At 41.6% G+C, this 27,575-nt stretch overlaps 1 protein-coding gene across 2 annotated transcripts in view; it reads left to right on the top strand.

Annotated features, from left to right (window-relative positions):
- si:ch211-186j3.6 (neural-cadherin) overlaps positions 1 to 27,575 on the top strand; it is a 359,727-nt gene that overhangs the window by 233,459 nt on the left and 98,693 nt on the right. For both annotated transcript variants that reach the window (XM_087841852.1, XM_087841818.1), the window contains exon 27: positions 13,263 to 13,477. In XM_087841852.1, the coding sequence (XP_087697978.1) occupies positions 13,263 to 13,477 (215 nt within the window). The remainder of the gene's footprint in view (positions 1 to 13,262; positions 13,478 to 27,575) is intronic.

The raw sequence follows: 27,575 nt of genomic DNA, 5'->3' as shown, positions 1-27,575 counted from the left end.
TCAGCGATTATGTGGTATATGCAGAGAAAAATGTTATTTAGACTAAGGTGGAGTGTGAAAAGTGATCTAGATTGTTAGAACTGTTGTTTTTGACTGCTCCCTAATTGATCGTGCATCATGCTGTTACCTGGGTACTGCACCACGGAGCTTAAGTGGAGCAACGAACAATGATGTGTCAAGGCTTCTTGTTAATTAAGCAAAGTCTGTGAACGAGTTCAGGCTGGCAACTCTGCCAAACACACTAATATTCCTCACTCTCTTCATGTCATATGTCAAGCACACCCCTCCACTACCCCGACACCCACTTGTACCTTCCAGAGGGGATATTTACTCATCATTCCTCCAATTTATATGGACTATATTTGCAGTGAGTGATGAGCTCAGAGCTTTTACAGCAAACTCAAACTGAATCCTCCCGCTCTAATAATTAGTTATCTAAAACACGAGTTGTCTGAGCGAACTGTTATTGCTGATGTGCCACCCAATTTGCTATCAGTGATTCTTTGGCAGAAAAATAATCTCTACCAACACTTCACTTTTACATTGCAGAGCACGATTGAGGCATATTAGCCTGTCAAAACCTTCGTTGATGGCTCTGCCATGTGATCAGGTACAACACTGCAGTTTTTCTAAAAGTTTTGCTCTCTTTATCCGTGCTTTCAGCTAGCAGCCTGCTTTAAGCAATCACACTGTATTGAACTGCTCATTTTCTCTAAATATTCATACGCTTCCCACGCACTTTCTAAATATCCTGCTATATTCTTGGGTTTAAAGAATTTGAGTGAAAAGGACTTGGGACAGCAGGAGACAGTTTGACAATTTCGACTACACAAAATAACCTTATTAGCACCAAAAGGCTCCAACATGACGCTCTAGTCTGTATGTGTCTGTCTTGCTTGCGGCAACAGTTCAACACTTGAATGACTGCTGCATTCATCCTTTCATACAAATGTCAGCGCCCAGCTATACAGCATCTAATTTCGATACGGGCACTCACAGCAACAGCAAAATGGAAATCATCCAGACTTGAGCACGAGTAGCAATTGGGGTAAGACAGGAAACGATGTGAAAATGGAGCAACGGTTTTCTGTTTTGACGTGTTGACGGGGAAGCCGCTGTCATGGGATGACACCACAATGTCAAGCAGATGTACAAGGGATAAGGTGATGGGAGATTGCTTGAAATTCCATCTGTCTGGGTGAGATAAATCTTCCACACCTTCTGTTCCATAACTGTTAAGATGGGTCAGAATCAGAGGACAAATTTCCCCATGAGGAATATTAAAATATACCTCAAATGAAACCCTGGGTGGACATCTTAAGAATTTAGAGTTCGTTAAACTGCCTTTCTCTTATCTGAAGGTTTTATAATATGACCATGTAATCTAAAGCCCGATTATGTGACAATAAAAAACAACTAACCCACACTGAATATACTTGAGCTTGAGTTTTTCAAATATAGAATCACTTTCTCAAATTTAGCATAAACCGCCATGTTTTGCAACATTTTGGTCAATAATATTTCGTTTATACTACTTCCCTACACGCTTAGAGGTTTAGCTATGTGGCCTTTCCCCAAGCCACAAGAAAAAAAGATTTTCAGAGTATTTTTGCGGAGCACCAGCTCCCGCGTGCTCCTGCATTGCTTGCCGTTATAAATAGAAACAAACCTTTCACAACCTCCTGCTAGATGAAAGATCTTGCATGTTAGCTGTCACATGCTGCCAGTTCTTGTTTCGAATCCCCTGCAAACAAGTGAACTGAAGGAGAGGGTCTTCATTAGCATAAATCACTCTGTAAACAAGGCCAAAAGCAGGGCGAGAACATTTCAGTAAATCCTTTCAACTACAAACACCGATGACGAAATGAGCTCTTTGGTGCGTCTGTGGTAGAAGAAACACGATGACCCTGTTTAAACTTTGCGTAAATCAGCCCGATGCCGTGCGTAGCCTCAGACTCGACTCTTTAATGGTGGAAGTGAAGAGCTATGTGCAACCAATTAAATAAACACCAGTGTGTGCCTAAGATTTTATCGCTGTCTCAACTGTGCCTCCGTGCAGACGTTGAGTTTTATGATGAAATTAGCAGTCAGTTCGCGCACACACAGACTAGAGCAGAAATGTTCTACATTGTTGACCTCTGTAATGAACAAAATAAGTCACATCTAATTGTTTATCAAGGGTTAAAATGATGTCAGCAGCAGACTCCTCCTGGCACATGCTTGTTGTGTTATGGTAAAATGGTAAATGGCCTGCATTTGTATAGCACTTTACTCAGTCCCTAAGGACCCCAAAGCACTTTACACTACATTCAATCATCCACCCATTCTCACACACTGGCAATGGCAAGCTACATTGTACAGCTGCCCTGGGGCGCACTGACAGAGGCGAGGCTGCTGGACACTGGCGCCACCGGGCCCTCTGACCACCACCAGTAGGCAAACATGGGGTTAGTATCTTGCCCAAGGATATTTGGCATGCAGCCAGGAGGCAGCGTGGGATCGAACCACCGATCTTCTGATTAGTGGCTGACCTGGTCTGCCACCTGAGCTACAGCCACCCCACCTGAGCTACAGCCACCCCACCATCATGATGTTTCCAAGCTACAGATTTTGCACAAGTGCATAGACTCCATTAGATGTTGGATGGCTGGAAACTTTCTTCAACTAAATGAGGAGAAGACTGAAGTTCTTGTTTGTGCTCCTAAAAATGTTGTACCTAGTGTTATGGAAAACTTGGGTCCACTTGCTACATTTGCAAAACCGTCTATCAGGAGCCTTGGTGTTAGTATTGACTCAGCTCTGACTTTGGATGCTCATGTAAAATCTCTGGTTCGCTCCTGTTTTTATCACTTGAGAAACATTGCTAAGCTGAGTCCCGTTGTATCGCGCTCCGAATTAGAAATTGTTATTCATGCATTTGTTTCATCTCGTCTGGACTATTGTAACTCTTTGTTTACTTGTTTATGTAAAGCCTCTTTGGAGTGTCTGCAAGTCGTTCAGAACGCTGCTGCAAAGCTTCTGACCAAGTCCTCCAAGTCCTCCCATGTCACAGCCCTGCTGATTCAGCTGCACTGGCTCCCCGTTAAATTCAGAATCCAGTTTAAGGTTTTGACCTTGACTTTCAGGGCTCTGCATGGACAAGCACCAACATATATAAGTGAACTTTTACATGCATACATTCCCAGCAGGTCCCTGAGGTCATGTGACCAGGGCTTGCTTGCTGTCCAACACACGAGGCTGAAAACAAAAGGCGACAAAACTCTCTCCCTTTGAGCCTGAGATCTGTGGACTCAGTGGTCGCTTTTAAAAAACAGCTAAAAACTCATCTTTTTAAACTTGCTTTTGGTTGATTTTTATTTTTAGGTTTTAGCTTCTGTGAAGCACTTTGTGATTTTTATCTTGAAAGGTGCTATATAAATAAAGTTTTACTTACTTACTTACTGAGCTATCGCCACCATACAGTTACCATATTCCACAAGCAAAGGTGCATCAGAAAGGATAATGAATGTTGCGCTTCAGTGCGTTTTTTATTCACTATGCTGGAGTGATAATTAGGAATACTATACATTTTTAATTCATTGTTGCTATTCTTCAAAAGTCACATCCATCCATCTTCTCTGGCTTACTCGAAGTTGATTTATAGTAGTAGCGAAATAATCAGGAGATTTCCGATGTCTATTTGACCAGCAGGTCCTCGTGTATGATCCAGAGAGGATTCCAGGTGGGGTGAGATTAATAATCATGGCAACGAGTAGTAGGTGTACACCAGGATCTCCTCCAAGTTGGGTGCATTCGGAAACTCTCCAGTTGAAATGCACAACCTGATCCGATGGCCAGACCACCTCAGCTGACTCTGTTTGATGGGAATGAGCAGTAGCTCTTCTCCAGACTACTCATCGCAAAGACTGGAAAATCAAACCTTTTCCATCTGCCTGACCTCTCTGCTCACATTACTGCTACACTCTTCCTGTCACTAGTCGACAAGATCCCAGAGACTCTAAAACTTTTTCGCTTCGGTCAGCAGCTCTTACCCAACTTAGTGGGAGCAGCCACAGTTTTCCAGTAGCCTCAGAGGTGAAAACTCTCATTCTGACTGTTGCACACTTGGCCACAGACTTTCCTGTCGTATGCTAACGGTCATGTTTTGATGAAGCAAAGTGGAATCATGAATATTACAAAAAGAATACTTTGGTTTTAGTCTTATATAGAGAGCTTAATTCTAACATCTGACAGTGCTCTAGAATAAAATTATAATGATCAGCAAAATAAATGACAGCTGTTGCATTCTGGGTAGAATATCTGTCTTGCACACTGATGACATACATATGTGCATGTATTTGACCTTTGGACATCACATGAAACAAAACCATAGCAGCTGCTGTTACACATGTTCTCTGCTTTAGAAAAACACAACACAAATATTTAGGTACAGCCATATGAAAACGCACAAATCTATGTGCTCTGAACATATGCGACAGCAGACGAACATAAAGCCTCATCACACACGTGTCCTCTAAGCTTTCTCGCTGTGATTTGTGGAAGTTAATTTTACCCTTCAGCTTCATTTAATTAGAAGCAGCGAGTGAAAAGGGCAGGATTTGAGTCTGGCTGGCTCGAGCCAGCATGTAATGTGGCTCACCGCTGGACCCGAGCAGGATGCCTGGCTGGATCCCTGTTAGGCGTAATCCCTGGATTACTCACATGCACACAGACACGCACACACGCTTACACAATTATTAGCTATTCCTCTCACTCTTAGTGTTAATCTAATCCACAGATAATGCTGCAACCATTCACATATGAAGAAACCTGTATTTTCACTGCTCAAACAAATAGTTTTGTCTTGTGGGTCAGAAATAATCAAATTAAGGTTTTAATCAGGTTCATTAAGAATCAAAACATTTTCTGATATTACTTTTTTAATGCCTGGCTGCATGTATCCAATCTTTGGTCAGGTCCAAACCAAAGTATCACTGAACACTGATTTTTTATTTGTACTGTTATCACACAGCAAGAAAGTTCCTGGTTCAGGAGCAGTTGGATATATTTTCTTTCATGCATCACTTTTGTAATATTCCAATGAGTTTCCAATCCTTTAAAATACAAACAAATGATCAATGTTGCAGAATTGCATAGATTCAAACATTAAGCATTCACTGTAATCTTTCAAAATCTCTGAAACTCAAGAGAACCTGTCTGGGAGGGTATACTGTAGGTTCCTTGAGTAATCCCGGTTCTCAGAGTAGTACGAGTGAGACATCATGCTATGGGATATGCCTGTTTATTCCATTTAGCTCATCATCAGTCCTGATTGGCTGGTGAATGCGATGACCACAGCAGTCCCCACTCTTAGGTAGTTACTATGTTACTATGAAGACATTATTCAAGATAAGCACCTCTTCTCACTTTGCCCAGCAAGATTTAGTCAGTTTGATTAGTCAGACATCTCACTCGTGCTGGTCTGAGAGCCGGGGTTATGCAAGTAACCTAACGTTTTCATTCCTAGCATTGTTTCAGTGTCTTACTAAGAGATATGGAAATGAGAAAAAAGAGACACACGGGTCACAGCTTCTGCAAACCTAATCTTCAGATGAAGTAAAAGGAGGTGTGGAGAATGTTGTCAAGATGTTAGGCATACATGAACCAACCATCGTAGGTGCAGAGACTGGCCTGGGCTTCAGTGACACCACAGCCTGCATAAGTGCCTGAATATCACTGACATGTAGTATGCCACAGGCGATGAGTCTGTCATTGTCATGGTGTATAAGACAAAAAATACGGTGAAGCATAAAAGGTTCAGCTTTTCAGATTGCAATCACAATAAAAGGGTTTAAATTATTGCCCACAGCTGTAGATGCCAAGAAGTTCTTTAGAGAGCCTATAAACATGAACAACAACAACAAATCTTTAATTCTCACCTGATTTGCAGTCACAAAGAAGTCCACCATATTTAACGTTTCATATCACATCTTCTTGCATTTTTTTGGGCTCCCCTTCACACATATACTGTCAGAAAAAACACGTTTCCTCAAACGATCTCTTATTATTTCTTATCGTCTTCAGATGATAACCTTTGACATACTGACATGCAGTAAAATTAAGAGTTATACACGACGATTCCAGCAGTCACGAGGGGTCACTGAAAAGGTTCAGGAACAGTTTTGTATTCCACAAGCTGTGAACTGTCTGAATACATATGGGATTCAGGAAGCACTCTCCACAAGCATCATCAATACACCAAATGAGAAAATATCTAATGTTGTTTGTTCCTCCAGTAATGTTCCACACGTCGATTTTCCTCCTGTGTACATTTGTGTTGAAGCGTAGCAGCACTGACTGCTTGATGAGCTGTGTATACCTTTATGTAGTTGTGCTTCGTTAGGCTTGTGTTTTCCCACTCTGGACATATTATGGACTTATAGAACTTTCAGTTGAGTAAATGTGCTTTACATCCAAACCTGGATACATAATTCATGTTCTATGAATAAACATACATTAGTCAAGAGTAAACGGCACATTTCCTGGTATTTTGGAGACTTTTAGACTCGGAAAAGACGACCTTTTGTAACTGTGACGCACATGTAGACTTTCTATTTGGTGTTACAGCAATGTTAGCACATGTTCAAATTCAAATTTATTTGTCACACACACACAACCATACACAGTATGACATGGGGGTGAAATGCTTGTAGCTGTACAATGCCCGACCATTAAATGACAGAAAAAAGTTTTACAGTATTTACAATTTACTACAAAATTTACAAATTAACTTAGGAATTTACAATAAAAATAAAAATTTAAAAAATTAAAAAATTAAAAAAAATGTGCAAAAAAAAAAAAAGTGCAATGTTGTGCTAACATTTAGTGGATCTGTCATAAGGCTGAGGGGAGCGAGCAAGAACTGTTCCATAACTTGGTGATCAAGGCAAGGCAAGTTTATTTGTACAGCACAATTCAACAACAAGGTGATTCAAAGTGCTTTACAGAGACATTAGAAACAAAAACAAATAAAAAGCATGATTTAAAATTGATTAAAACAAGCAAACAAACTAACTAACTAATTAACAAACAAACAAAACAGTATATAAAATCAAAACAGATAAAATCAAAACAGATAAAATCAGTAGTTAAAATGTAAGTTTTGAAATTTAAGCTTAAAGTGTGGATTTGGTGTTTTATTCAAATGCATCTGGAAGGTTCATACTGGGTCAGGAGGTCACTGATGTATTTTGGTCCTAAACCATTCAGGCTTAAACTGAATGGCTTAAACTGAAACTCAAGGCTTAAAAACTGAGTGCATGATTAAATGCTGGCTCTAAAGTAACACGTTCTGCATCTGTTTTATGAAAACTGAATGCAAGCCAAAGCGGAAATGCAGGAATTGCTTCTTTGTGAAGTATCAGCCAAATAGATGACAGGGAGAGAACAAGGCAAAGCAGCTGAAGCTGCCAACCCAGAGATGCTGATGATTGTCGCATTTTCAATCACGTTAGAGTACCTGAGCTCTGTAACATCTGATGTGTGATTCTGCTGGTTCAGAAGTGGGAGCAGCAAGACAGTGGATGTCAGGAAATGAAGATAGAAAGGAGAAGAGAATAGAAAGGAAAAGGGAGATTTGGGAAAGGCTGGGGAAATGAGATAGAGTTGGATAAAGGTGAAGGGAATTAGGGGGAAATGGGAACACATGAGAGAGGGAACAGTGGTAAAGAAAAGGAGACTAGAGGATCAAAAATGGGAAAGGAAGTGCAGGGTAGCAAGGAGAGAAAAGAGGAAATGATAAAAGTGCACGATAATGAAAATGGGAGCAAGGAGCGAAAAGAAAAGTGAAGGGGGAAGAAATAACACATGCAGATAAGATAAGAGTTAATAAAAGATAGAATGGCTGTAGGATAGTTTTCTGCTCTTGGGGCTTTGAGATATGACCCCAACGCGCACACACACACACACACACACACACACACACACACACACAAAAAGATTACAGTCCAAGATTGAAGGAAGAACATGCAGATAATCGAGGCACTGGGATTAATAATGAGATCTGGGAAGTGAGGGGGTTGAGTGGAGGAGTGGGATTACGGCTCCCGGCCCGGCGTTAACAAACGCAATTCCCAGCAGACAACGAATGAGCAAAACAAAGCTGCCTTAAGAGGATTGGAGAGCTTCGCAATTGTGTCTAAAACTATGCCTGGGATTGTCTTGTGCTCAGAGAATTAGCGTGACATCACCAAAATGAAAATGCAGGCGTGAATGTTTCCCTGGTACCTCCAGGTCTTACACTCCAACAAAACTTTTGAGTATGAATGACTTTTTAAAGCCTAAGGGGGAAAAAAAACAATAAGCAACAAATAAATAAAAAGGTATAAAATCACAGGTAGCTTCTTCCTTCTCTTATTTCCTTTTCTTACAAGTGTTTCTTACCAGTGAGGTGTTGCAGCATCCTTATTGGTCCGTGGAGTAAACTGTTCTTCCACAGAACACGACGCCATAGGGTGTTAGTGCAACCTGCTGTTATAAGCAGTAACCTCAGGAGCTGAAAAAACAAACAAATGTGCCAAAAACTGCATTTCCTCTGATGGCATTTTGAAGCTGGCTCTATAAGGAGAGAAGTCTCCTTAGACTGCCGTGAAAAGTGGCCAACGTTACAGCAGAAATGAAACTGTTTTCTGCTCGGCACTAAAAGTAAACAAATGTTTGGCTTCTGAAGTTTACGCTGCCTTGATTGACAGGTGTCCTGTTACAGGGAGGAGGAGCTGGTCGCTCTCTGATTGGCCTTGTATCCACTAAACTGAGTCACAAGACGTGACTTCTGGACTGGGCTTGTGCAGGATTTTATGAACCACCTGCATCGTATAATTGTAGCACTTCAAATTGTCCATGCTAGCATTTCCTGCTAACGTAGAACTTCACCCCCTCATCACCTAATTCCTAATTCCTTTTACCCTGGAAGTTGGATCGTTTATCAGTGAGTGATGGCAAACCAGAGTTGACCACATTCCAGTTGTAAAAGTCAGAAAAATAGGTTTTGCTTTCTTGTTCAGACTCAAACCCGTACAGACGTGTTTGAAGGAAGCATTTTCAAATAAAAATGTCAAACTGTGTTTTTCAGTAAGTGTACAGAATGATCTCTTGATAAACAAAGCTACTCTAGTGATAAATATGTAGGTAGAAAGCACATAATCCGACCCCATTAAAATGGCAAAATTGGGCGTTCTTTGGTGAAGATGTGCACTTTCAGAGTGGAGAAAGCCATTGCATTGCTTTAATGTGGCTTTCAATGTTCAATAGCTACAACTGTAAGGGAGATACATTCAGGCTTCATACTTGGACTATAATAAAATGCATATGTATTTGTACTTATAAACAGTGCTGCAGCTCAGTCACAGATAGAGCATGATTTTTGTTCAGTGTATTTAACAAGTGTTACGTCCCCTGGCCAGTCTAGGGGGTTGAAGGGACGAACGTAAAGGTGGATAGAGGAGGAGGAGCCAAGATGGTAACTTTAAAAGGTTTATTTAATGCTGGTGATGAGATTTGGGTTCAGACTGAGGTATAATGTCAGGGAGAGCCAAGGCCAACATAACAAACAAAACATCCCTGATGTAGAAATAAAAGAAACTTGCCTAACTCCAAAGAAACAAAATATACAACCTATAACCATAACCTACCTAACAACACATAAACAGGAGAAAACAGGGTGTCAAAGCAAAAGGCAGCTCTCCCCTACAAGCAGTCTGAACATGAAAACAACAATGCTCATACAAGTTACGAAGGCATGCAAGCCTGCACAGGTATGGCAACCAAAATGGCCAGAGGGCACAGAAGCACAGCTCCGCAGGCCTTAAGTAGTGCTCTGCTGATTACCAATTAGCTGGACTCTGCGCAGCATCCAATCAGGACAGAGGAGGTGGAGCCTAGACAAAACAAAGGATTAGTAGGGAGAAGAGACATCCTCCTGGGGGATGTAACACAAGTCACAAAAAAGCTACATTTGTAGTACATCTTACAACTTCTGTTGTAAGTTTATGCGTGCTGCTGGTACGCGATTGCCCCGACTTTCCAAGTGGGGGAGTTTAGCTGAAAGATTTCGACTGTGAACTCAGAATTTCTGACTTCCGGCTCAAAATACAGCACAGCTTTGATATTTGATATTTGATGTTTGATCAAAATGCATATAGAACTCATGGTCATACCCATCTTTTCTATAGCATGTGGCTTTAAAGTGGAAGTTGTTTTTGTGAAGAGCAGATGTGTGCTAGTGCTGTCACCTTTAGGTGGATCAGAGCTTGTCACCTGATTTGAAATCAAGCTTTACACAGATGTGTTTGAACAGCTGGCATTTCCAATTAAGAATGGCAAATTGTGTTTTTAGTAGGTTTACACGCTGTTTTCAAAATCTTTCTCGAGATGACTCATTCAAAGCTATTATAGTGATAAATACAATGGAAAGAGCATAATCGGTCTCCTTTAACATTACATCACCTTAAAAAGGCATTTTATGTTTCATAACTATGATAGTTCTGATTCTGCGCCGCTTGTAGTGAATTCAAGCATCCTTTTCTCAAACTGTGAAGAAAACCAGGGCCCGGATGAATAAAACTCTGCATACAACTGAAACTGTTTACCCACAAAGGCTCAAATGTGCGTGCACCTTCTTGTTGCATTTGCATTTCACACAAACATACACGTGTGCAGGAAAAGGTGTATGAATAGCATTTGTGCATCTGGCTCTTGGTGATTCACGGAGATTTCTTGTACTTTAAGGTTGGCCAATGTTCAAGCCAGGCTAGTCAGCACTACCCGTCTTGTGGCAGAGTGTAACATCTTGTCGTATATTACATTAGCATTCGTCTAAAGTGTTTGTTTGCCTGCTTGTGTTCCTGCATCTGAAGGCAGTGAAGTGACACATGCCTCCTGTATTTGTACAGGTGTCATTTATTGTATGTGGGCTGCTTGATTTCTGAGTCTGCATTTGTTTGTTTGCGTGCACATGCATTCACGTGTCCTCTTTCAATTCAAAGAGCAGAGGCAGAAAAATGAGCAAGAGAACGAAGGAACATTTGGATGAGAAATGAGCTGTCTGCGGAACACTAAGGAGATGTGTGAATGCAAACACATAATGGTGGAAATACACATCCTGTGTGGGCTTGTAGGATCCACCAGGCTCAGACTCAGAATATCTTGAGAGGCAGCTGAAGTGTGAATAACATAAACCAATGAAAAACTCACTTATTAGGAGGAAGAGAATTCCCCTGGAGAAAGGCATTGTTGTTCTGTTTGTGTTTGTGTGTGCGCGCGCGCGTCTGTGCGCGCAAATTTGGAAGGCAAGCTGGGTGTACAATTTTTATATTTCTTAATTGCTGGCAACATGTGGATTGAAAGAAGGCAATTTTTATTTTGTTGAAAAATCCATGACTTTCCCGTGAGATTCATTTCCAGCTACTAAACATGAAAAGATGAAAGCTTTTAAAAAAAATCAGATAAATAAGAGAAATTGATTCAGGAATGTGTCGAGTTTAGATGGTAAAATGCACACTCTGAAAAGGCGAGGGAAACAGATGCCTCCGAGAATATAGTCCCATTGTTGTTTGGGTGTATGTTTTTTTTTACATTTCACTGGTGATTACAGAGAGTAATCACCACTCCACAGAGTTGGACATGTTTTTACGTCAGAGGAAAAATTCCTGATTATTTCGTACTCGTTTTATGTATTTATAAGATTGGTCATGTGGACAAAGAAGATGCATATAAGTAGTAGGGCTGCCACGATTAGTCGACTAGTCACGATTACGTCGACTATCAAAATCGTCGACGACTGATTTAATAGTCGACGCGTCGTTTGAAGCTTTGTAAGATCACAAAAGCCGCAGGAATAAGTAGTAGGATTTAAGAGTGTAATAACGGACTGAAACAGAAGATGGCAGCACTGCATGTACAAGGATGCCAGCTGCCGTTAAAACCCCGAAGAAGAAGAAGTAGCTCTGTCCCAGAATTCGTAGCGCAGTTGTCAACAATGGCAGCAGCTAGTTAGTTTTAATATTACTCTTATTATTCTTTCTGGGTCACAAAATAAACGTTTAACATATTTTCAAGCGAGAATGTAGCTGTGTAAACCTCAAATATCTGCTCAGTTTATCAAGACACCACATATTTTCAAAAGCGCTCCGACGTTTTCGGAGACGTCTGTTACCCACTAGCTCGATAGCTAGCCGGGGGCGAGGCTAACTAGCGCCGTGAGAACACCGGACTCCCGGCAAATCGTTTTCAAACCCACCGCTGTCTTTCGCTACTCAGGTTAAACATGATATATAAGTCACTTAGATAACTTAAAAATGTTATTGTTTGGCTTTTTTTAGTATTTTATTTGTTCCTGAGTAAATCGGTTTGGATGAGATTAAAGTTATAGTTTTTACACAGCTGAATAAACATCAAGCAGACAGCTGATTATCAGAAGTGTGAGATGCTGGAGAATTTACTCCGGTGTCCTGTTATATTTTAGATAGCAAGGAGTTTATTAAACTTCACCGAAACAATCTGCAAATTTCATTAAAATTTAATAAACTATCATCTTGTCTTTATTTTTAGTTAGCACATACCTTAAACACTTAAAGCTGTAAGCTAATGATAGTTATATAAGAGCAGATGCTGCTGGTGCAATAAGCTGTACGTTTTACGTCCAATGGATGATGATCTGATTAGTCGACTAATCGCAAAAATAATTGGTGACTAGTCGAGTAATCGCAAAAATAATTGGTGACTAGTCGACTATCAAAATAATCGTTTGTGGCAGCCCTAATAAGTAGATAGAAGAAACCTGGCATTTGTAATTTACAGGCTAAAGTGCTCCCAGAGAGAGAAGGTGAGAGGTGACATTTTGACAGGAAGCAGTGGCACAAATGAGTACTTGAATATGTGGAAACACAGAGAGAGGAGTTTCGTAGTGATGTTGTGATGTTCCCTGTGGTTTTGCCACTAATGAGAACATCTGCATCAGTGAAACATACGAAATGAGAGACCGAGATAGCCGAAGGGGAGCTTAGTCTGAGAGGGGAAAACAACTAGACTCGGAGACACGGAGAGCAGACGTGCTGCAAAAATACTTGAAAGAGCTAAATATGGTGAAAGGTTCAAAAAGGGGTTGAGAAAGATCGGGGTAGTGTTCTAACTGAATTTTCACAAAGCGGTGAAAAAATCGGAGCCATCTCTTTATTGCATTCACTAACTCGTGTCATTTCGCCTCTTGATTTCCTCTTTGTCCCAAGGTGCCAGTGCCCAGCTCAGTTCGAGGGGCCCGAATGCCAGCAGAACAAGCACAGTTTCCATGGCAACGGCTATGCCTGGTTTCCTCCCATGATGCCCTGTTTCGAGAGCCATGTGTCGCTGGAGTTCATCACGGACGTGGCTGATGGCCTGGTGTTGTACAGCGGCCCCTTAGCGCAGCTGCAAGCCTGGGACCGCGAGGACTTCATGGCTATAGGTAGGAAATGTGTTTATTTCGTGTTCTGTGTTTTTATTACTGGGGTCCAGTAAAGGAAAAATATTGATGACTATATTAGGGATCTCATTCGCTGACATCATACATAGCTAAGAGTAGAAAAAACTGCTGGGAACTCACTAAGAGCAGCTGAAACCTGGAGGGATTATTCGTACAAGTGCTGGCCTCATTATTTGACCATATTTAACATGAATATCACAAACAATACAGAAAAAATAATATGTCCTGCCACATTCTGAGATGAGGAAGACATTACTTTTGGCTTTTATCATTTCTGGAGCAGCAGATAAATCCTGCAGATTGAGCTTCAGAACAAAGAGCGACTGTTTTATTCTTCCGCATTCTCCCCATCTTACGAACTGTGCATTAAAAGTGCATAAATCATATATACTTCTCACCTTTTAGCATTATTTCAGACTCCCAAGGTTGCATTTCAGCAATTCTTGAAATAATGATGGCACTTTGAGCTTTGCAGTAATAAAAGCTGTTTTGCTTAAGGGGGGCTTAAAAGTTAAGGTAATAGACATTTTTAGATGAGGTAAATAATGGAGGGATTTAGTGTGGGAGGATTAAGAAGAGGAGGTATCGTTTTTGTGTAGCTTTACTCTAAACAAACAAAACAGAATCCAGACTATGACTGTGAAACCCAAACGGAGGTGCTTTTTCCCCAGGTGGTACGTCTGTGGTTGCCAGCGGTACGTGAGAAATGTGAACTAATTAAAAAGAAATAGAAATAGAAACACCTAAGTGCATTTATTTTTTTATTTTTCCTTATATAAATCATTGATATACTATCCTAAGAACAAAATACCTCTTGGGTAAACAGCGTGGTGCGGGAAAAAACTAGAGACAAGCATCAGCATGTTCTCGTCTAGATGCTGTGTTGAGTTGAATATTTCAACTTGTGTGGTTGAATTTTACTGTTCATCATTGCAAGTTGGATATGCACTCATCATTAGGTATGGCAGGAATGCTCAGTGCAAGTAAACAAGCGTCTCCAATTTCTGGTTTAATTCCCTGTGTATTAACTTGCAGTGCACTCAGGATTAGACAGTGACAGTCATGCATACACAATCCTGCTGTTCACTGCAGTGATGTATAGCGTGAATATTGGTAAGAAACTTTTGAAAATAGGTGTAAATTGAGCTTTATCAAGGTTTCATCTGTAGCTCTTAAGGGAAAATTGTGTCCCTCTGTTTTGTTGCAGTGGCAATATTCTTAAACTTTGAAGACAATCTTGTTGAATAGAGGGCAGTAGGCAGGGATTATAGACAGATGGAAACAAAGAACAAATATCTTGTACATGTTGGTATATTTAGTGTTTTAATCTGAGAGACTAACACCTCCTTGTCTCTCTTGCTACTCCTTTCGCCTCGTATTGCTCCTCTCTCTTGGGAGAGATGCTGCTGTTCCATCACTGCCAAAGTAATATGTGTGGGAGGTGAAGTCCGCCTGGGGAGCCGGATGAGTTGTGTGTCTGTGTATTTGAGTGTGTATTTGATGAGCAGGTTTGCAGTGTAAATCCTGAATTATTTCTTTAGCCTTTGTTGGTGTCAGAGGATCTGTGTGCGTTTGAAAGCCAGCCAGTTTGTGGGTCCTAAAGACTTAGGATTAGGTTAGTTGAGTTGTTAGTGGAGTCGGTGCACAGTGTGTAATTAGAGTCAGGCTGTACATATTTAGAGCTCTAATTAACTTGGGTCAAGGTTGACCTACTGCATGTAACAAATCCATGGGCGAGATTAGACTGTGCTGAAGCTTAATATTGCTGCATCCCAGTATGCACCAAACTGCGTTATGATAAAGAGCGTTCTTTACGGGTGGTTATTTACAGTATTTGTATATGCACTCATGATCAAGATGGCGCCGTGGATGGCAGCCTCGGTACTGCGCTCTCTCGCACTTTTCTTGTTTCTGTTTATTTTCTGCGCTTTTGGTCACTCGGACCACATCGCTTTCTCCAGAGATCAACTGCTAAACATCAGGCAGTCGTCTCACTATAGTTCTTATCCATTTTTCACAAACCCGGAAAGGTTTTTGGAGATTTTAGTTGGAGGCGCAGCAGCTCTCTGTGGCTCCTGGAGAAGACGTAGACGGGGGAGTCGCGCTGGTGAAACTACGTCGGCAAGGATTCGGCACGGCACTCGCGCTTAAAAGAGCAAACCTAAACCACGAACTCCCTAAATACAGACAGCATATAGACTGCCCCAACAGGGACAACATCATACTGGATCACTGTTACACCACTCTAAAAGATGCCTATCGCTCTGTGCCCCGGGCAGCTTTGGGACATTCTGATCACTGCCTGGTCCATCGTATTCCAGTTTAAGCAAAAACTTAAACGTGCCAAGCCTGTAGTCACAACTGTGAAGAAGTGGACTAACGCAGCAAAGCAGGAACTGCAGGACTGTTTTTGAAGCTGCATCTGTGTATGCATGTGTATGTATGTGTAATGTATATATAGACACGTCTCTGTGTGTTTATGTGTGCGTCTGATTTACATTGCTGTGCTTGAGAGCCTCCATCTACCTGAGCCAAATTCCTTGCATGTGTCTGCACATATACTTGGCCAATAAACACGATTCTGATTCTGATTCTGATGCTGTGATTCTGTGATCATTTTGCCTGTAATCTCCACGCTGGATTTTGAATTGATACTAATAATAATGTCAATGTTACCATTAAAAGTATAAATCCAAGTTCAATAGAATGTGAGTCTCACCTTCATTTCTTTTGGTTTTTGTTTGAAAGAAGTTGCTGATACTGTTGGTTTTTTTGGGTGGGGGGTTAGTTAGTGAAAGTTGAACTCAGACCCTGACGGACATTTAAACCATGTATAACTGGCAAGTGTAGAGTAGCTTGTGAGGTCTTGTGTCTGGCAGATTTCTGAGGGTGTTTTCACACATGTAGTACATTTACTCTGGTCCAATTCAGTTGAGGAGTAGCTTAACTCGTAGCTTTTTGCCACGCTTTGGTTTATTTTCCAAGTGGACAATATTGCATCATAAACCATGTGAGAATGTTGCGTCTGCTCACTGGCCCCATGTGTCTGGGGCAGAAGCAACAAAAGTAAATACAGGAAGAACGTGCTGTGTTCTGCACTATTGGAGAACACAGAGAATTTATGTTAGTCGCTAGCTTGTACAGACCTTTGCACATCTATAGGACCTTACTGCATTGAGAATACAAAGCATATATGGCTAAGGGACATTTTTTTTAGCTCACACTTGTAATGTACACCAGGTTGTTCCATAAATGCACCGCGCTGGAGTTCGTCCAAAGGGTGTGGTTGTTTTTGTCCGTACCCGACTGCAGTTATTGTGTTCACACCTGTACAAATGAACCACTTCAAGTGGAAAAACAAACAAGAGTTCGATTTAAACGCACTAAACTCTGCAGGTGTGAAAAAACACCCTGAGGTAGTGGAACCGAGGAATATATTGTCAAAGCTAGTTGTTGGACTGGCCTTGGTCATTTTCATATTGTAACACACCACCCAACCACAGTTCACGTAGTACGTACCTGTACCTGTCGCCTCATATTATGCAGAGAGCTTGCAGCAAATTCTCCTTGGCAGCTTCATTATTTGCTCTGAGAACAGACTTCTCCATCTGCAAACTTTCCATTTAGAGTCATGCACCATGTAAGGGAAATGTAACATTGTAGAAGTCAAGATAATATTTTGAGGGCTACAAAACAGGTTTGCAACCACGATACGGGATCCTTCAACCACCACTAAGTTAAACCACTGTTGATGCACATATCCAAACAGATTTGTACTGTCATTCATCAAATTTCCCAAACCGAGTGAAAGTCATTAAAGCTTTTCAAGTCTGGGCTGTATTTATGAAGGAGGTGGCCTTGTTCGTGTACTCGTAGCTTGCTTATTTCAGTTGTGGTTGCTCTACGCAGCTGAACTAAGTAATGGGTGAAGGATCTCAAAACCTTTGACAGTTTTCTACCAAACTACCACAATGTCTGACACTTTACTGCAGATCTGACATTCACTCTTTTACACAACTGCTAGAAACCTCCTGTTAAGGTAAGGAGAGTGAATACTGACACTATACATTGATTGATAGCAACTGATCATTGGCCTTCCAAATGTGATGCCCAGTGTTGGCTAATATAAGCCACTGTATTTCTATACACATCCTTTCCAACCTTTTGTTTTCTCCCACTCTGACCCCAATTTTTTTTATCAATCACTTACAATACACTAACATCCAGGTTTAATTTTAATGAAACGAAATCCTCAAAAGAAGAGCAACAACAAGCTGTTCTGTGTTTCCCATGTAAAAATTCCCATTCAGCTCCATGTTTTTGCAGCACTGGCTCTGTGGCTCACCAGTGGAACCCCCTTATCACTTTGAAAACCTGTTTGAAACAGTCCTTGATGTTTATATCAGCACATTTATTCTAAAAAGGGGCCTTCAATTAACATTTAACATTTTGTCTTTCAGACAAGTTTGGGAGTTTACAGCCATTTTCAGATAGTAGTGGATGATTTTCCAGATAAACACAATTTATCCTTTTAGCTTTTGCAAAATAAACATTCGTAAAACGACCACTTCCTGAACTATTATCGATAATACTTAATAATCCACCCACACCGAAAACACAAAGAACACATTTACCAGCTGCAGTCGGGGGAAAAACCTCAATAAAATCTGATATAAGGACCATTGAATTGGCAATGCACGGTTTTTAATAAGAAGGATCATATATAGTAATAGCCAGCCTTTCATACACAAACTGTGTACAGATGTTTTTTCTTCAGCATCACCTACACATCAGACAGAAATGAAGGAAGTGAGAATAATGTCCAAAAATACATGTCTATATACCATAAAAATTATTATTTCAATGGCTTCACTGTCCTTGTGTAAATTAACTGCACTCAAAATAGGAAATCTAACGTCCAAAAGTAAAGGAAGTGCATAAAAAAGCTGGCATTTAAATATAATAAACAATGAGCAGCAATGAGCACATTAACATAAAGCGCAAAGCTGATGAGAAGAAAGGGACAAAAAGCACCATTTTTTACTTTTAAGGTGACACAAACTCGCTGACTGCACTATGAACCTGATTTCTCGAAACAAAAAAAACTTGTTTTGTTCAAATATAATTGAAATAACAGAGCTTCGAGCATCCGCTTCTCCCGCTGATGCTCAAAGCGCTAAACTGGATTGATGCTTAATTACGAGAGGAATCAGACAAAATGGGATGATTCACTCCCAAATCGGATGCGCCGTGAACTGAATGCTGAAGGTCTCATTCTGACATGAATCCATTATGAGTTCAAGAGCTGCTCAGCAAATTGCATCGTAAGGTTGGAGGGATTCACGCCAACTAATGCAGGACTGAAAATGTAGTTTGGAAAGAGAATTACAGTAATAAGAAAAGAATTGGAAGAAAGAGGGGAAATGTGCATTTGAAGGATCAAAGAGAGGACAATATGAAATGTCAGGTGGGTTCAAAGGAGAGTGCTGCATAGCCTCGTTTTTTTTCTACTAATGACTTTGTATTGCGCTAATATACAGCCAGGATTTTCATTTTGAATGTATTGCTTTTGTATGTGTGAAACAGGCTTGTTATTAAGCCTTGTTAGGGCTGCTGTCCATCGCGGTTGATCAAATTTGCCAGTGCTTCACAGAGACGCACACAAACTTCCACTTCAGCTTTTTATTGAGATGCTGGTTTGCTGTTCCAAAGCCACCCACTCATCCGCCCTTTATCCCGCCGGAGGGCAGCTGTAGCAAGCCAGCCCTGCTGTGTAGGCCAGAGAAGGTGTAAGGCACTCACACACATAAATGCACACTGGGAACATCGCCGTGTACTACATCCAATCTTTGGCCACTCAGGGAGAAGAGATTACATGGTTATAACACAGAGTTGGTGGAGTTAGTGTGTGTACGTGTGCAGGGCTGAATAATACCCATACCTAAGCTGACCTCTTCTGTTCTAGCTAAGACCAGAACATTGGATGTTCCATTAAATCCATTTACCTTTGCTGGCATGTGAGCTTTAAATGTACATAAAGGCATTTTAAGCTTAGGACGACCATGTTGGTTAGCAGCTCAGGGTCAGTTTGTTCTACGCTAAGCTCCGGTTACACGTTTTCATGCGTGGAGCTCATCCAGATTTCCAGCACAAAAGAGCAGCAGTTAGAGAACAATGTTTAGTTTTGCTGAACAATGCTTTACAGATACTGTATTCAAGAATAACCTTTTCAAATAATTAGTCAAGACGTGCTTCCCGTGCCACGAACAAGCACCAGCTGTGCGGCGCTGCTTTTGCGTGAAAACAATTTCTGGTTATTTTAGGACCTGCTTCAGGGATGCTAGTTAATCAGTTGTTTAGATTGCAGTGCGTGTTAGAGTGTGCTGTAAAAACAACATAACGAGATGCAAACATAAAGCCGGTCCCTACGGTAAACTTTATTTGCACACTGTTGAGTTGAACTGCTGAGCTGAATTTAATTTCTAAGCATTAAAACTATACCATTAGCAAATAACAGCAAAGACTTGCATCAGTATATCAAACACATAAATGGTTGTCACTTTGTGTCTATCTATCCATACACTTCTGGTTCATGGGGTGCTGGAGCCTATCCCGGCTTTCGTAGGGCGAGAGGCAGGTGCACCCTGTCACATAGAGACAGGCAACCCTCACATTCACACCTGTCTCCAGCTAACTGAACCCCATGTATGTTTTTTGGACTGTGGCGGAAGCTCGGGTATCCGGAGAGAACCCACACATATGCAGGGTTGTAATGCAAACTCTACAATAAATGCCTCAGGCTGGATTCAAACCCAGGACCTGCTCACTGTGATGCGATAACATGCCGCTTTCTCCATGAAAGCCTGACTGGGAAGCTGAAAAAAGAAAACACAAATCTATGTCCCAGCTGTGAAAGAAAGAAAAAAAAGATTTGGGTGAGCGAAAATTGATATGAATCATTTTCTGTGTGTATTTATAGGCTGGCTTCCTATTCTTCCTATTATTTCCATTTGACATTCCAGATTTGACAAGCGTGCCACTGTCCTCGCTGCCCCTCCACCTGTCTGACTGACATTTACTTTGACATTGTCTGTACCGCTTGTCACCGCTTCACAGCGTGACCCCGCGGTTATCTAATCTCTAATATACTTATTTACCTCAACGCACCTCTGTTACACACGGCTACAGTAGTTGCGTCAAAGGCAGATTATGTGCCCTATTTTAATCAAGCACAACAAGTGCAAAGCACGACTGTGTGAGCATCTCTAAGCACACCTGCTATTTTGGTTCCCGTATGTGCAGCAGCTCAAAGCTCGTAGTGCTGAAAGAGTTGTGCCAATCACAGTTATGCATGGCAGCAACAGCTCAACAAATAAAGAAACAGCCTTTCCAGGAAATCATATTTTGAAATGTGCTTATTTGCTTTCTTGTATAAGGACTGGAAGCTACTCTGGCTCTCCAGAGAGAGACTGAACTATTTCTCGATGGGTTCACCGAGCGAGCTTTGGAGTCGCCGCTAGATTGACAGGCAAGTGAGAGGAACCAGGAAATCACTGCACCTGCCAAGATATTGTCCCACGCAAAACCCCAAGAAAACTACAATTACAGTCTCGACATTACAGGTGACATGAGTGGCATCAATCATGTGGCTCAAAACACAAAAAGAGTATTTTCCGAAATGTCAAACCATCCGTTTAACGACTCCACGTTGCGTTTCTATATGTTGCTTGAAAGTCCATAAAATTTAATGTAATGTACCTTCGAGTCTGGCAGCTTGACAGTTTTATTAGCGCTGCACATATAGCGGCTCTCTTAGCATCAGGATCCGGCGTGATCAGCAGTGCCGCAGTTTGACCTCGGCTGTTATTAGGAGATTGTTTGTTGCGGTAATGATTTGTGCCCGGTGAGATCAACAGTAAATGACAAACATGACTGCGAGCGTCAGACCTGCTCTGAGGTGCTCAGACAAACACACAAGACTACTCTCCCACTCAGACACACAAAGTCTTCCAGCCAGGGGGCTGCGTTTGTCCAATCGATAGACAAATTAACAACACAAATTAAATGTGTGCAATTACAATGCCCTTGTGGAATGAGCAAAGTTGGCCGGCAGGGAGTCAGATAAGGCTCGCCGAGAGTTTGTGTTTATTTCAACTTTTCTCTTGAACCAAGAGGAGCATATTGTGTCGACTTAATATAGATGTGTATTTGTTGATATTATGCTGCTATCCCAAAGGAGGTCTGAGTGATGAATTAAAGCCATAAATACAAAAGAAAATGGATTGAGCGAGCAGCAACACACATAAATACACAGATTCTCTTTGGCATTACCTTCAATTTCCGCAGCTATGTAGCAGCACCCCCCAGCCTAGCTCTACTGTGGCTTTCAAATGGGAACTGCTGCTGGATGTGGAGATCCAATATGCGTCGGCTGTGGGGCTGGCTAGCTAGCTGACAGATCGTTTATACAAGACGTTCGGTGCTATATTCTTGCTGTTTCGCCTGCTGATTTGTACACAGACTGACTTCTGTGGGAACTTGTGTACATGCGACTGCGTTTGTGTGTTTGTGTGCGTGCGCGCCTTTTAGGAGGGGGGTTATGCGTGCAGCAGTGTGATTTGTAATGCTGTTTATGCAGTCCATATGCTCTCGCTGTGACTCCTGTGTATCCTCGGGCCGTCAGACGAGGGGGACATTTTTCATATTTAAGAGCCCCCCCCCTCCACCTCTGTGGGAGTTCAAACCCGACTTGCACACAAAGCATACACTTTCTCACCCTCTTAGTCTTTCTTTCTCTCACTCTCTTTGCCTCTTGTCGCTCTCAGAGTAGGAGGTAATGAATTACGTATGAGTAGCAGGAACGAAGCACGGTTATGTGGATGAGCCCTTTAAGAGCAAAGTCTTGTCTTAACCCCTGGTACACCCAGAGCATTTAAAAAGAACGCCGGTCCCTATGAAGATGTTCCCATCTGGCCTGCCAGCCCGCTGCACTTCCTGCTAACCTCTCAATCCTTTTCTTCTTTTCCTACCGGCTCTGTTTGTTTGTCTCTGTGTTACTCTTTCACTCAGTGGGCTTCTGTTTGCCAGAGCACCAAAGGAGAAGTTCAACAGTAGTTCTTATGCTACAGTTATGTTGGGAACAATAAAGATTTTTATTACTATGTTATTTTAACATAACTGCTTATTAGGGGTGCAACGATACTCGTATCGATATTGAACCGTTCAATACGGTGCTTTCGGTTCGGTACGCATATGTATGAACAATACAAAATTTTTAATTTATTTTATCAACTTTTCTTCTGACGATGCTGTCTGTGTTGAGCGCTCAGTGGATCTGCGCTCGACAGTGCAGCCTAGGCGGAGTAGTCGAACACAGATTCACTGAGCGCAGGGCAAGCTAGCGAGACAGAAGCTAAGCTCTCGTTGCAACATGGCAAATTGAACCTCCCCCACCCTCATTCAGATGTGGCGTTTGGAACCATTTTGGTTTTCATGTGACGTATGACCCTGAAGGTAAGCGCGTCATGGACAAAAGTAAAACAGTATGTTGGATGTGCCACGCAATGCTCAATTGGTGGGAACTAGTGCATTAGCGCAGTTAGCTCGTTAACATGTTGGCCGTCCAGCCTCACGCACGGGGCGATCCGTGGTAGCTCGTTAACGGAGATTTGCCGTGTTGTGGCGTTAACGTCATTTCAACTAGATTAACGCTGACAGCACTAGTGGGAACACAACGAATATGACTGCACATTTACTCCGACATCATCCTAGTGCAACGACAAGTGGAAGCAGACAAAAACAACAAGCATGCATGCTACAAACTTTAGCCGAGTCATTTAGACAGTCGTTAGTACATGATTCTCCTTATGGGGACCTGATATGTTTAACATGCTGCTGAGAATATAGCCCAGAAGAAGCGTATAGTATAGCTTTTATTTTGGAAAGAGCCATTTCTCTGTAATAAACTCTCTTTTCCAAAGATGAGTGATTTCTCGATCAGATAGATTTTTTTTTTTTTAATCGAAAAAATATCGAACCGTGACACCAAAGTATCAAACCGAACCGTGAATTTTGTGTATCATTGCACCCCTACTGCTTATCCAGTGACTCTCTACTTAATAAGCAGAAGACAGCTGAGGGATGGAGTATCTTCTTCACCTTGGTAGGTATATTCCTGGAGACGAGAGTAATCACACGGTGTGGTGTCTCACATCATTCAAGTGACCCGTGGTCTAATTTTTTCGGTGTAGCAGCCGGGACATTTGTGACCTCATAGATGATATCATACTATTACGTATCATCCTACGATTTAATATTGGGGCGACCGTGGCTCAGGGGGTTGGGAAGCGTATCTGTAACCGGAAGGTTGCCTGGGCTCTCTGTCCTGGTCGTTGTGTCCTTGGGCAAGACACTTCACCTACCGCCTACTGGTGTTGGCCAGAGGGGCCGATGGCGCAATATGGCAGCCTCGCTTCTGTCAGTCTGCCCCAGGGCAGCTGTGGCTACAACTGTAGCTGCCTCCACCAGTGTGCGAATGTGAGAGTGAATGAATAGTGGCATTGTAAAGCGCCTTGGGTGCCTTGAAAAGCGCTATATAAATCCAATCCATTATTATTATTACTCTTCCGTCAGCTCGCAACAATATCACCAGTTCCTACAATGTAGTTTATAAATAAACCAATAAAAATGCTTTAACCTCCTAAGACCCAAATTCATTCACAGCATGCATTTTTAATTTCTCTTTGATATTTGGGCTGATTGGGAAAACAAAGAATTACCAGATTTTTTTTTTTTTTACCTAATTTTTGTTTTTAAGAAAAATGAGAGCCACACATGAGGATATTTGTTTAAAATTTTGATAGAACAGTAGCAGTATAATGTCCTCGTACGTGGATATCAGGCTCTTGTAGAGGAAAAGTGAGTATTTGGTCTAAATAACCCAAAATGTGGTGTCCACATAGTGGATGCCAGGTCCTAGGAGGTTAAATGAGCTTCGGTTCAAAAAGCCAAGATTCGAGAATGTTGTCAGAGATCAAAGATCGCAGAGGTTAACCAGGGAGTGAAGCATCCACCTGTGCTGAAGCTTGTACGCCTGTGACAGCGGGTGCTGCACTAGACTTCCTAATTGCTTTTCCTGTTCAGGCTCCAGCTTTTCCCACATCCAGTCGGCAAGAGGGACGGCAGACTGTATATAAAAGACAGTTGTAGCCTCTCAAAATTGAAGTCGGTGGAAAAGTGCACTAAAATTTCGATTCTCTTTAATGGCATCCATGGGGTGACTCCTCTGGTTGCAAAAAAGAAATGTAATTGTTTGAAAGTCTGTGAGAAAACAAAACTATTACTCACTTCTGACATCTTGAGTATATGGGATCAAACTAGTATGTCCTTTTTAGCAGCAAAAAGAATGCAAGGTGAAGGTGCTTTTATTGTGAAAGCGGTACAGGAAGTGAGGACAGTGGCCCAGGTTTGTAGCAGATTTTGGGAAACATCAGCGGTGAATAATCCTGACGTTCTGCGGTAGAAATAAACAGAAGGTATTCACACACGCTTTAATTGATGTTAGTTGCTCATTAACAAAAACAACAGAGAATAATTCAATCAAATAAAAATCTTGACTTCTGTGATGATTCTAAAAGATTAAAGCATTTTTTTGTCTGTTTTCTCTGCTCATTACTTTCATCTCGCTGTTGTTTTGTTTGCATTTTCTGCCCATCTGTTGTCACCTTCTCTTATCTGCAACTTTCTCCCAGCTTTGTCTCTGCTGTCACTTCCCCCCTCCCACCATTACTTTTTCCTCATGTCCTCTCCTTGCGTTTTTCCTCCTCCTTTCCCCTCCCGCTTCCCTCCCATCCATGCTTCTTATTCTTTCTTTCCTTGTGTTGCGTCTTCCCTGCGTTACTTTCTTGACACCTCTGAAGTTTGTTTTATTCTCCTGGGGAATGTCACGTCAGTCCTGACAGGTAGGCTTCCTGGCAGCGGTGGACAATCAGCTGGTCAATCTGCAGTTGAGCTTGTTTCGGGTGCCTGTTTATGTGGGCACTTTTCTGCACCTGCCTCCACCTGTGTGTTTGTTTGTCTTTTAATACATCCACAAACTGTTTTTCTGTTAGGTTTATGCAGGTGCCCTTTTCTGGCTGTCACTGTATTACCAGCTTGGACTTATCTGGATGCTGCAGTGTTGGCGTATGGAGGGTTTGGGGTGAGCATTGGCATAAAGATAGATTCAAGATAAGAAGAAATTCCCCTGAGGGCGGGGATGGGGCAGTCTGAAGAATTGCAATTGAAAGACTTAGATATGCGAGATAAAGAAGAAAAAAAGTTGAAGGGTCCCAAGCAGGACAGTAAATGAGAAGGGAATGAATGAGGCAGCTTAAATGTCGGGAATGAGCTGAGCCTAAAGGGAACAATGTACAAGTTAAACAAAGGAGGAAAGCTCTGACTTGAACTGATCTATTGAATTTACTCTGTTCTTTTTGGTGAATTGTCTGGCCTTGGCCAATGTATTAAAATTAATTGGATCATTCCTGAAGTGTTGCATCTACTCATCCTGCAGCTCAATGTCCAGGAAATTGAATGGGAGTTGAGAGGAAAAGAGAGGCCAGCAACAAACTTGCTCTAGCTGACTGCGGTTTGAAAAATGAAAGTGCCAGGGCTTTGTTTTTCTTTTTTCCTATATGAGAGGTGGCGTAATGAAGAATGGGGCTCTCATCACAAAGCCACATCTCAGGCTTGGCAAAGCAATTATAAAAGAGCAGCTTATCATGTGCTCACTAGGACCGAATTTCAACAAGTCCTCCAAATAAATAATGATATTGGTCGTTCATAATGGCCTGTGCAAGCGGTCCACTTTAAACATGTGGAAAAGCCAGTGTGGCTATGACTGATCTTTTCAGCTGACCTATGGCTGAAAAGGAGAATTTGACTCTCTCTTGGTATGTATGTGATTCTTTAGGTTTCACTTTCAGCAGCTGGTTTTACCCACTGAGAGGTACTATAGACTGAAATGTTAATACAGCTAAACTACAAAAATAAATAGGTTATTTGCATCTATTATGGGGAAGACAAATGTTGTATACAGTATTTTATTTTGAATGCCAGCTTTCCAATCTTTTTCATTAAGCAGTCTATACAATAAGCCAAATGCATCATCATTAATTCCTTTTTATAAACTGTTATTTAAGCAGCTCTGTCTGGTAACGATGGTGTTCAGCAGGGATGCAACTGTAGATCAGGACTTCTTTTTATGAGCTGTACAATTCTTTAGATGTTGACCGCAAACTGGAGTCATTCTCCGTTGGTGAGGGACATGCTGTGCAGAACCTATATAAAGTGAGATATCAGGTCACCTCTTGCACTCTTTAGGTTTAGGAAAAGATTGTAGAAAGAAAAAGACACTTTTTGAAGGGAGCTGACAACACACTGAAAAACAAACCTATTGAATCTCCTCAGTAAAATTGGTAAAACCGTTTGCATTTGATTTTTTGTAGCATATTTTGGACCATGTTTTCTGTAAAGAGTACCCAGACTTAACAGCTAAAATACATGCTAATGTCAAATGTAATGTCTAACATTTCTCAATAAATTACACAACTAATAACATCAGCTCTTAATCTCTTTGCAGTGATAACTGAGGAAACATCCTTCTTGTCACGATGGCCACGGGCCGATAGCTAAATTGGACTCGATTGCAGATAACAACAAACAGAGACGGCGCAAACATTTTGCCGTGTTTATTATTTAGTCAACCAGTGAATTCGTGACAAGGAGTTGCAAACGAAGTAGCCGTGGGTCAGTGGGGGGGTGAACGGGGATTTAGCAGGTTGCGACTGTTACGGAGCGGTTGCGTTGGTGGGCAGTAGTGGAAAGGCTGGCAGACCCGAGTTCCGCTGTGTCCAAGGTGGTGAGTGAGGCTGGAGGGCAGGCGGGTGAGAGTCCTCGTATTCCTTATGAATATGAAGATAATCCAAGGCGAGCTGGGGTTGAGGGTGATGACAACGAAGTCCAGGAAATCTGAAGCACATGAAACCAAGGTTAACAACGAAAAAGTGGCAAGAGCGTAAAAAGCCGTAGACACAATACC

This window comes from Neolamprologus brichardi, chromosome 1 (genome assembly GCF_056152115.1).
Source record: "Neolamprologus brichardi isolate AB-2024 chromosome 1, ASM5615211v1, whole genome shotgun sequence".
In the NCBI taxonomy this organism is placed as follows: Eukaryota; Metazoa; Chordata; class Actinopteri; order Cichliformes; family Cichlidae; genus Neolamprologus; species Neolamprologus brichardi.
The sequence above is the reverse complement of the archived record's forward strand: the minus strand, read 5'-3'. Positions and strand labels throughout refer to the sequence as shown.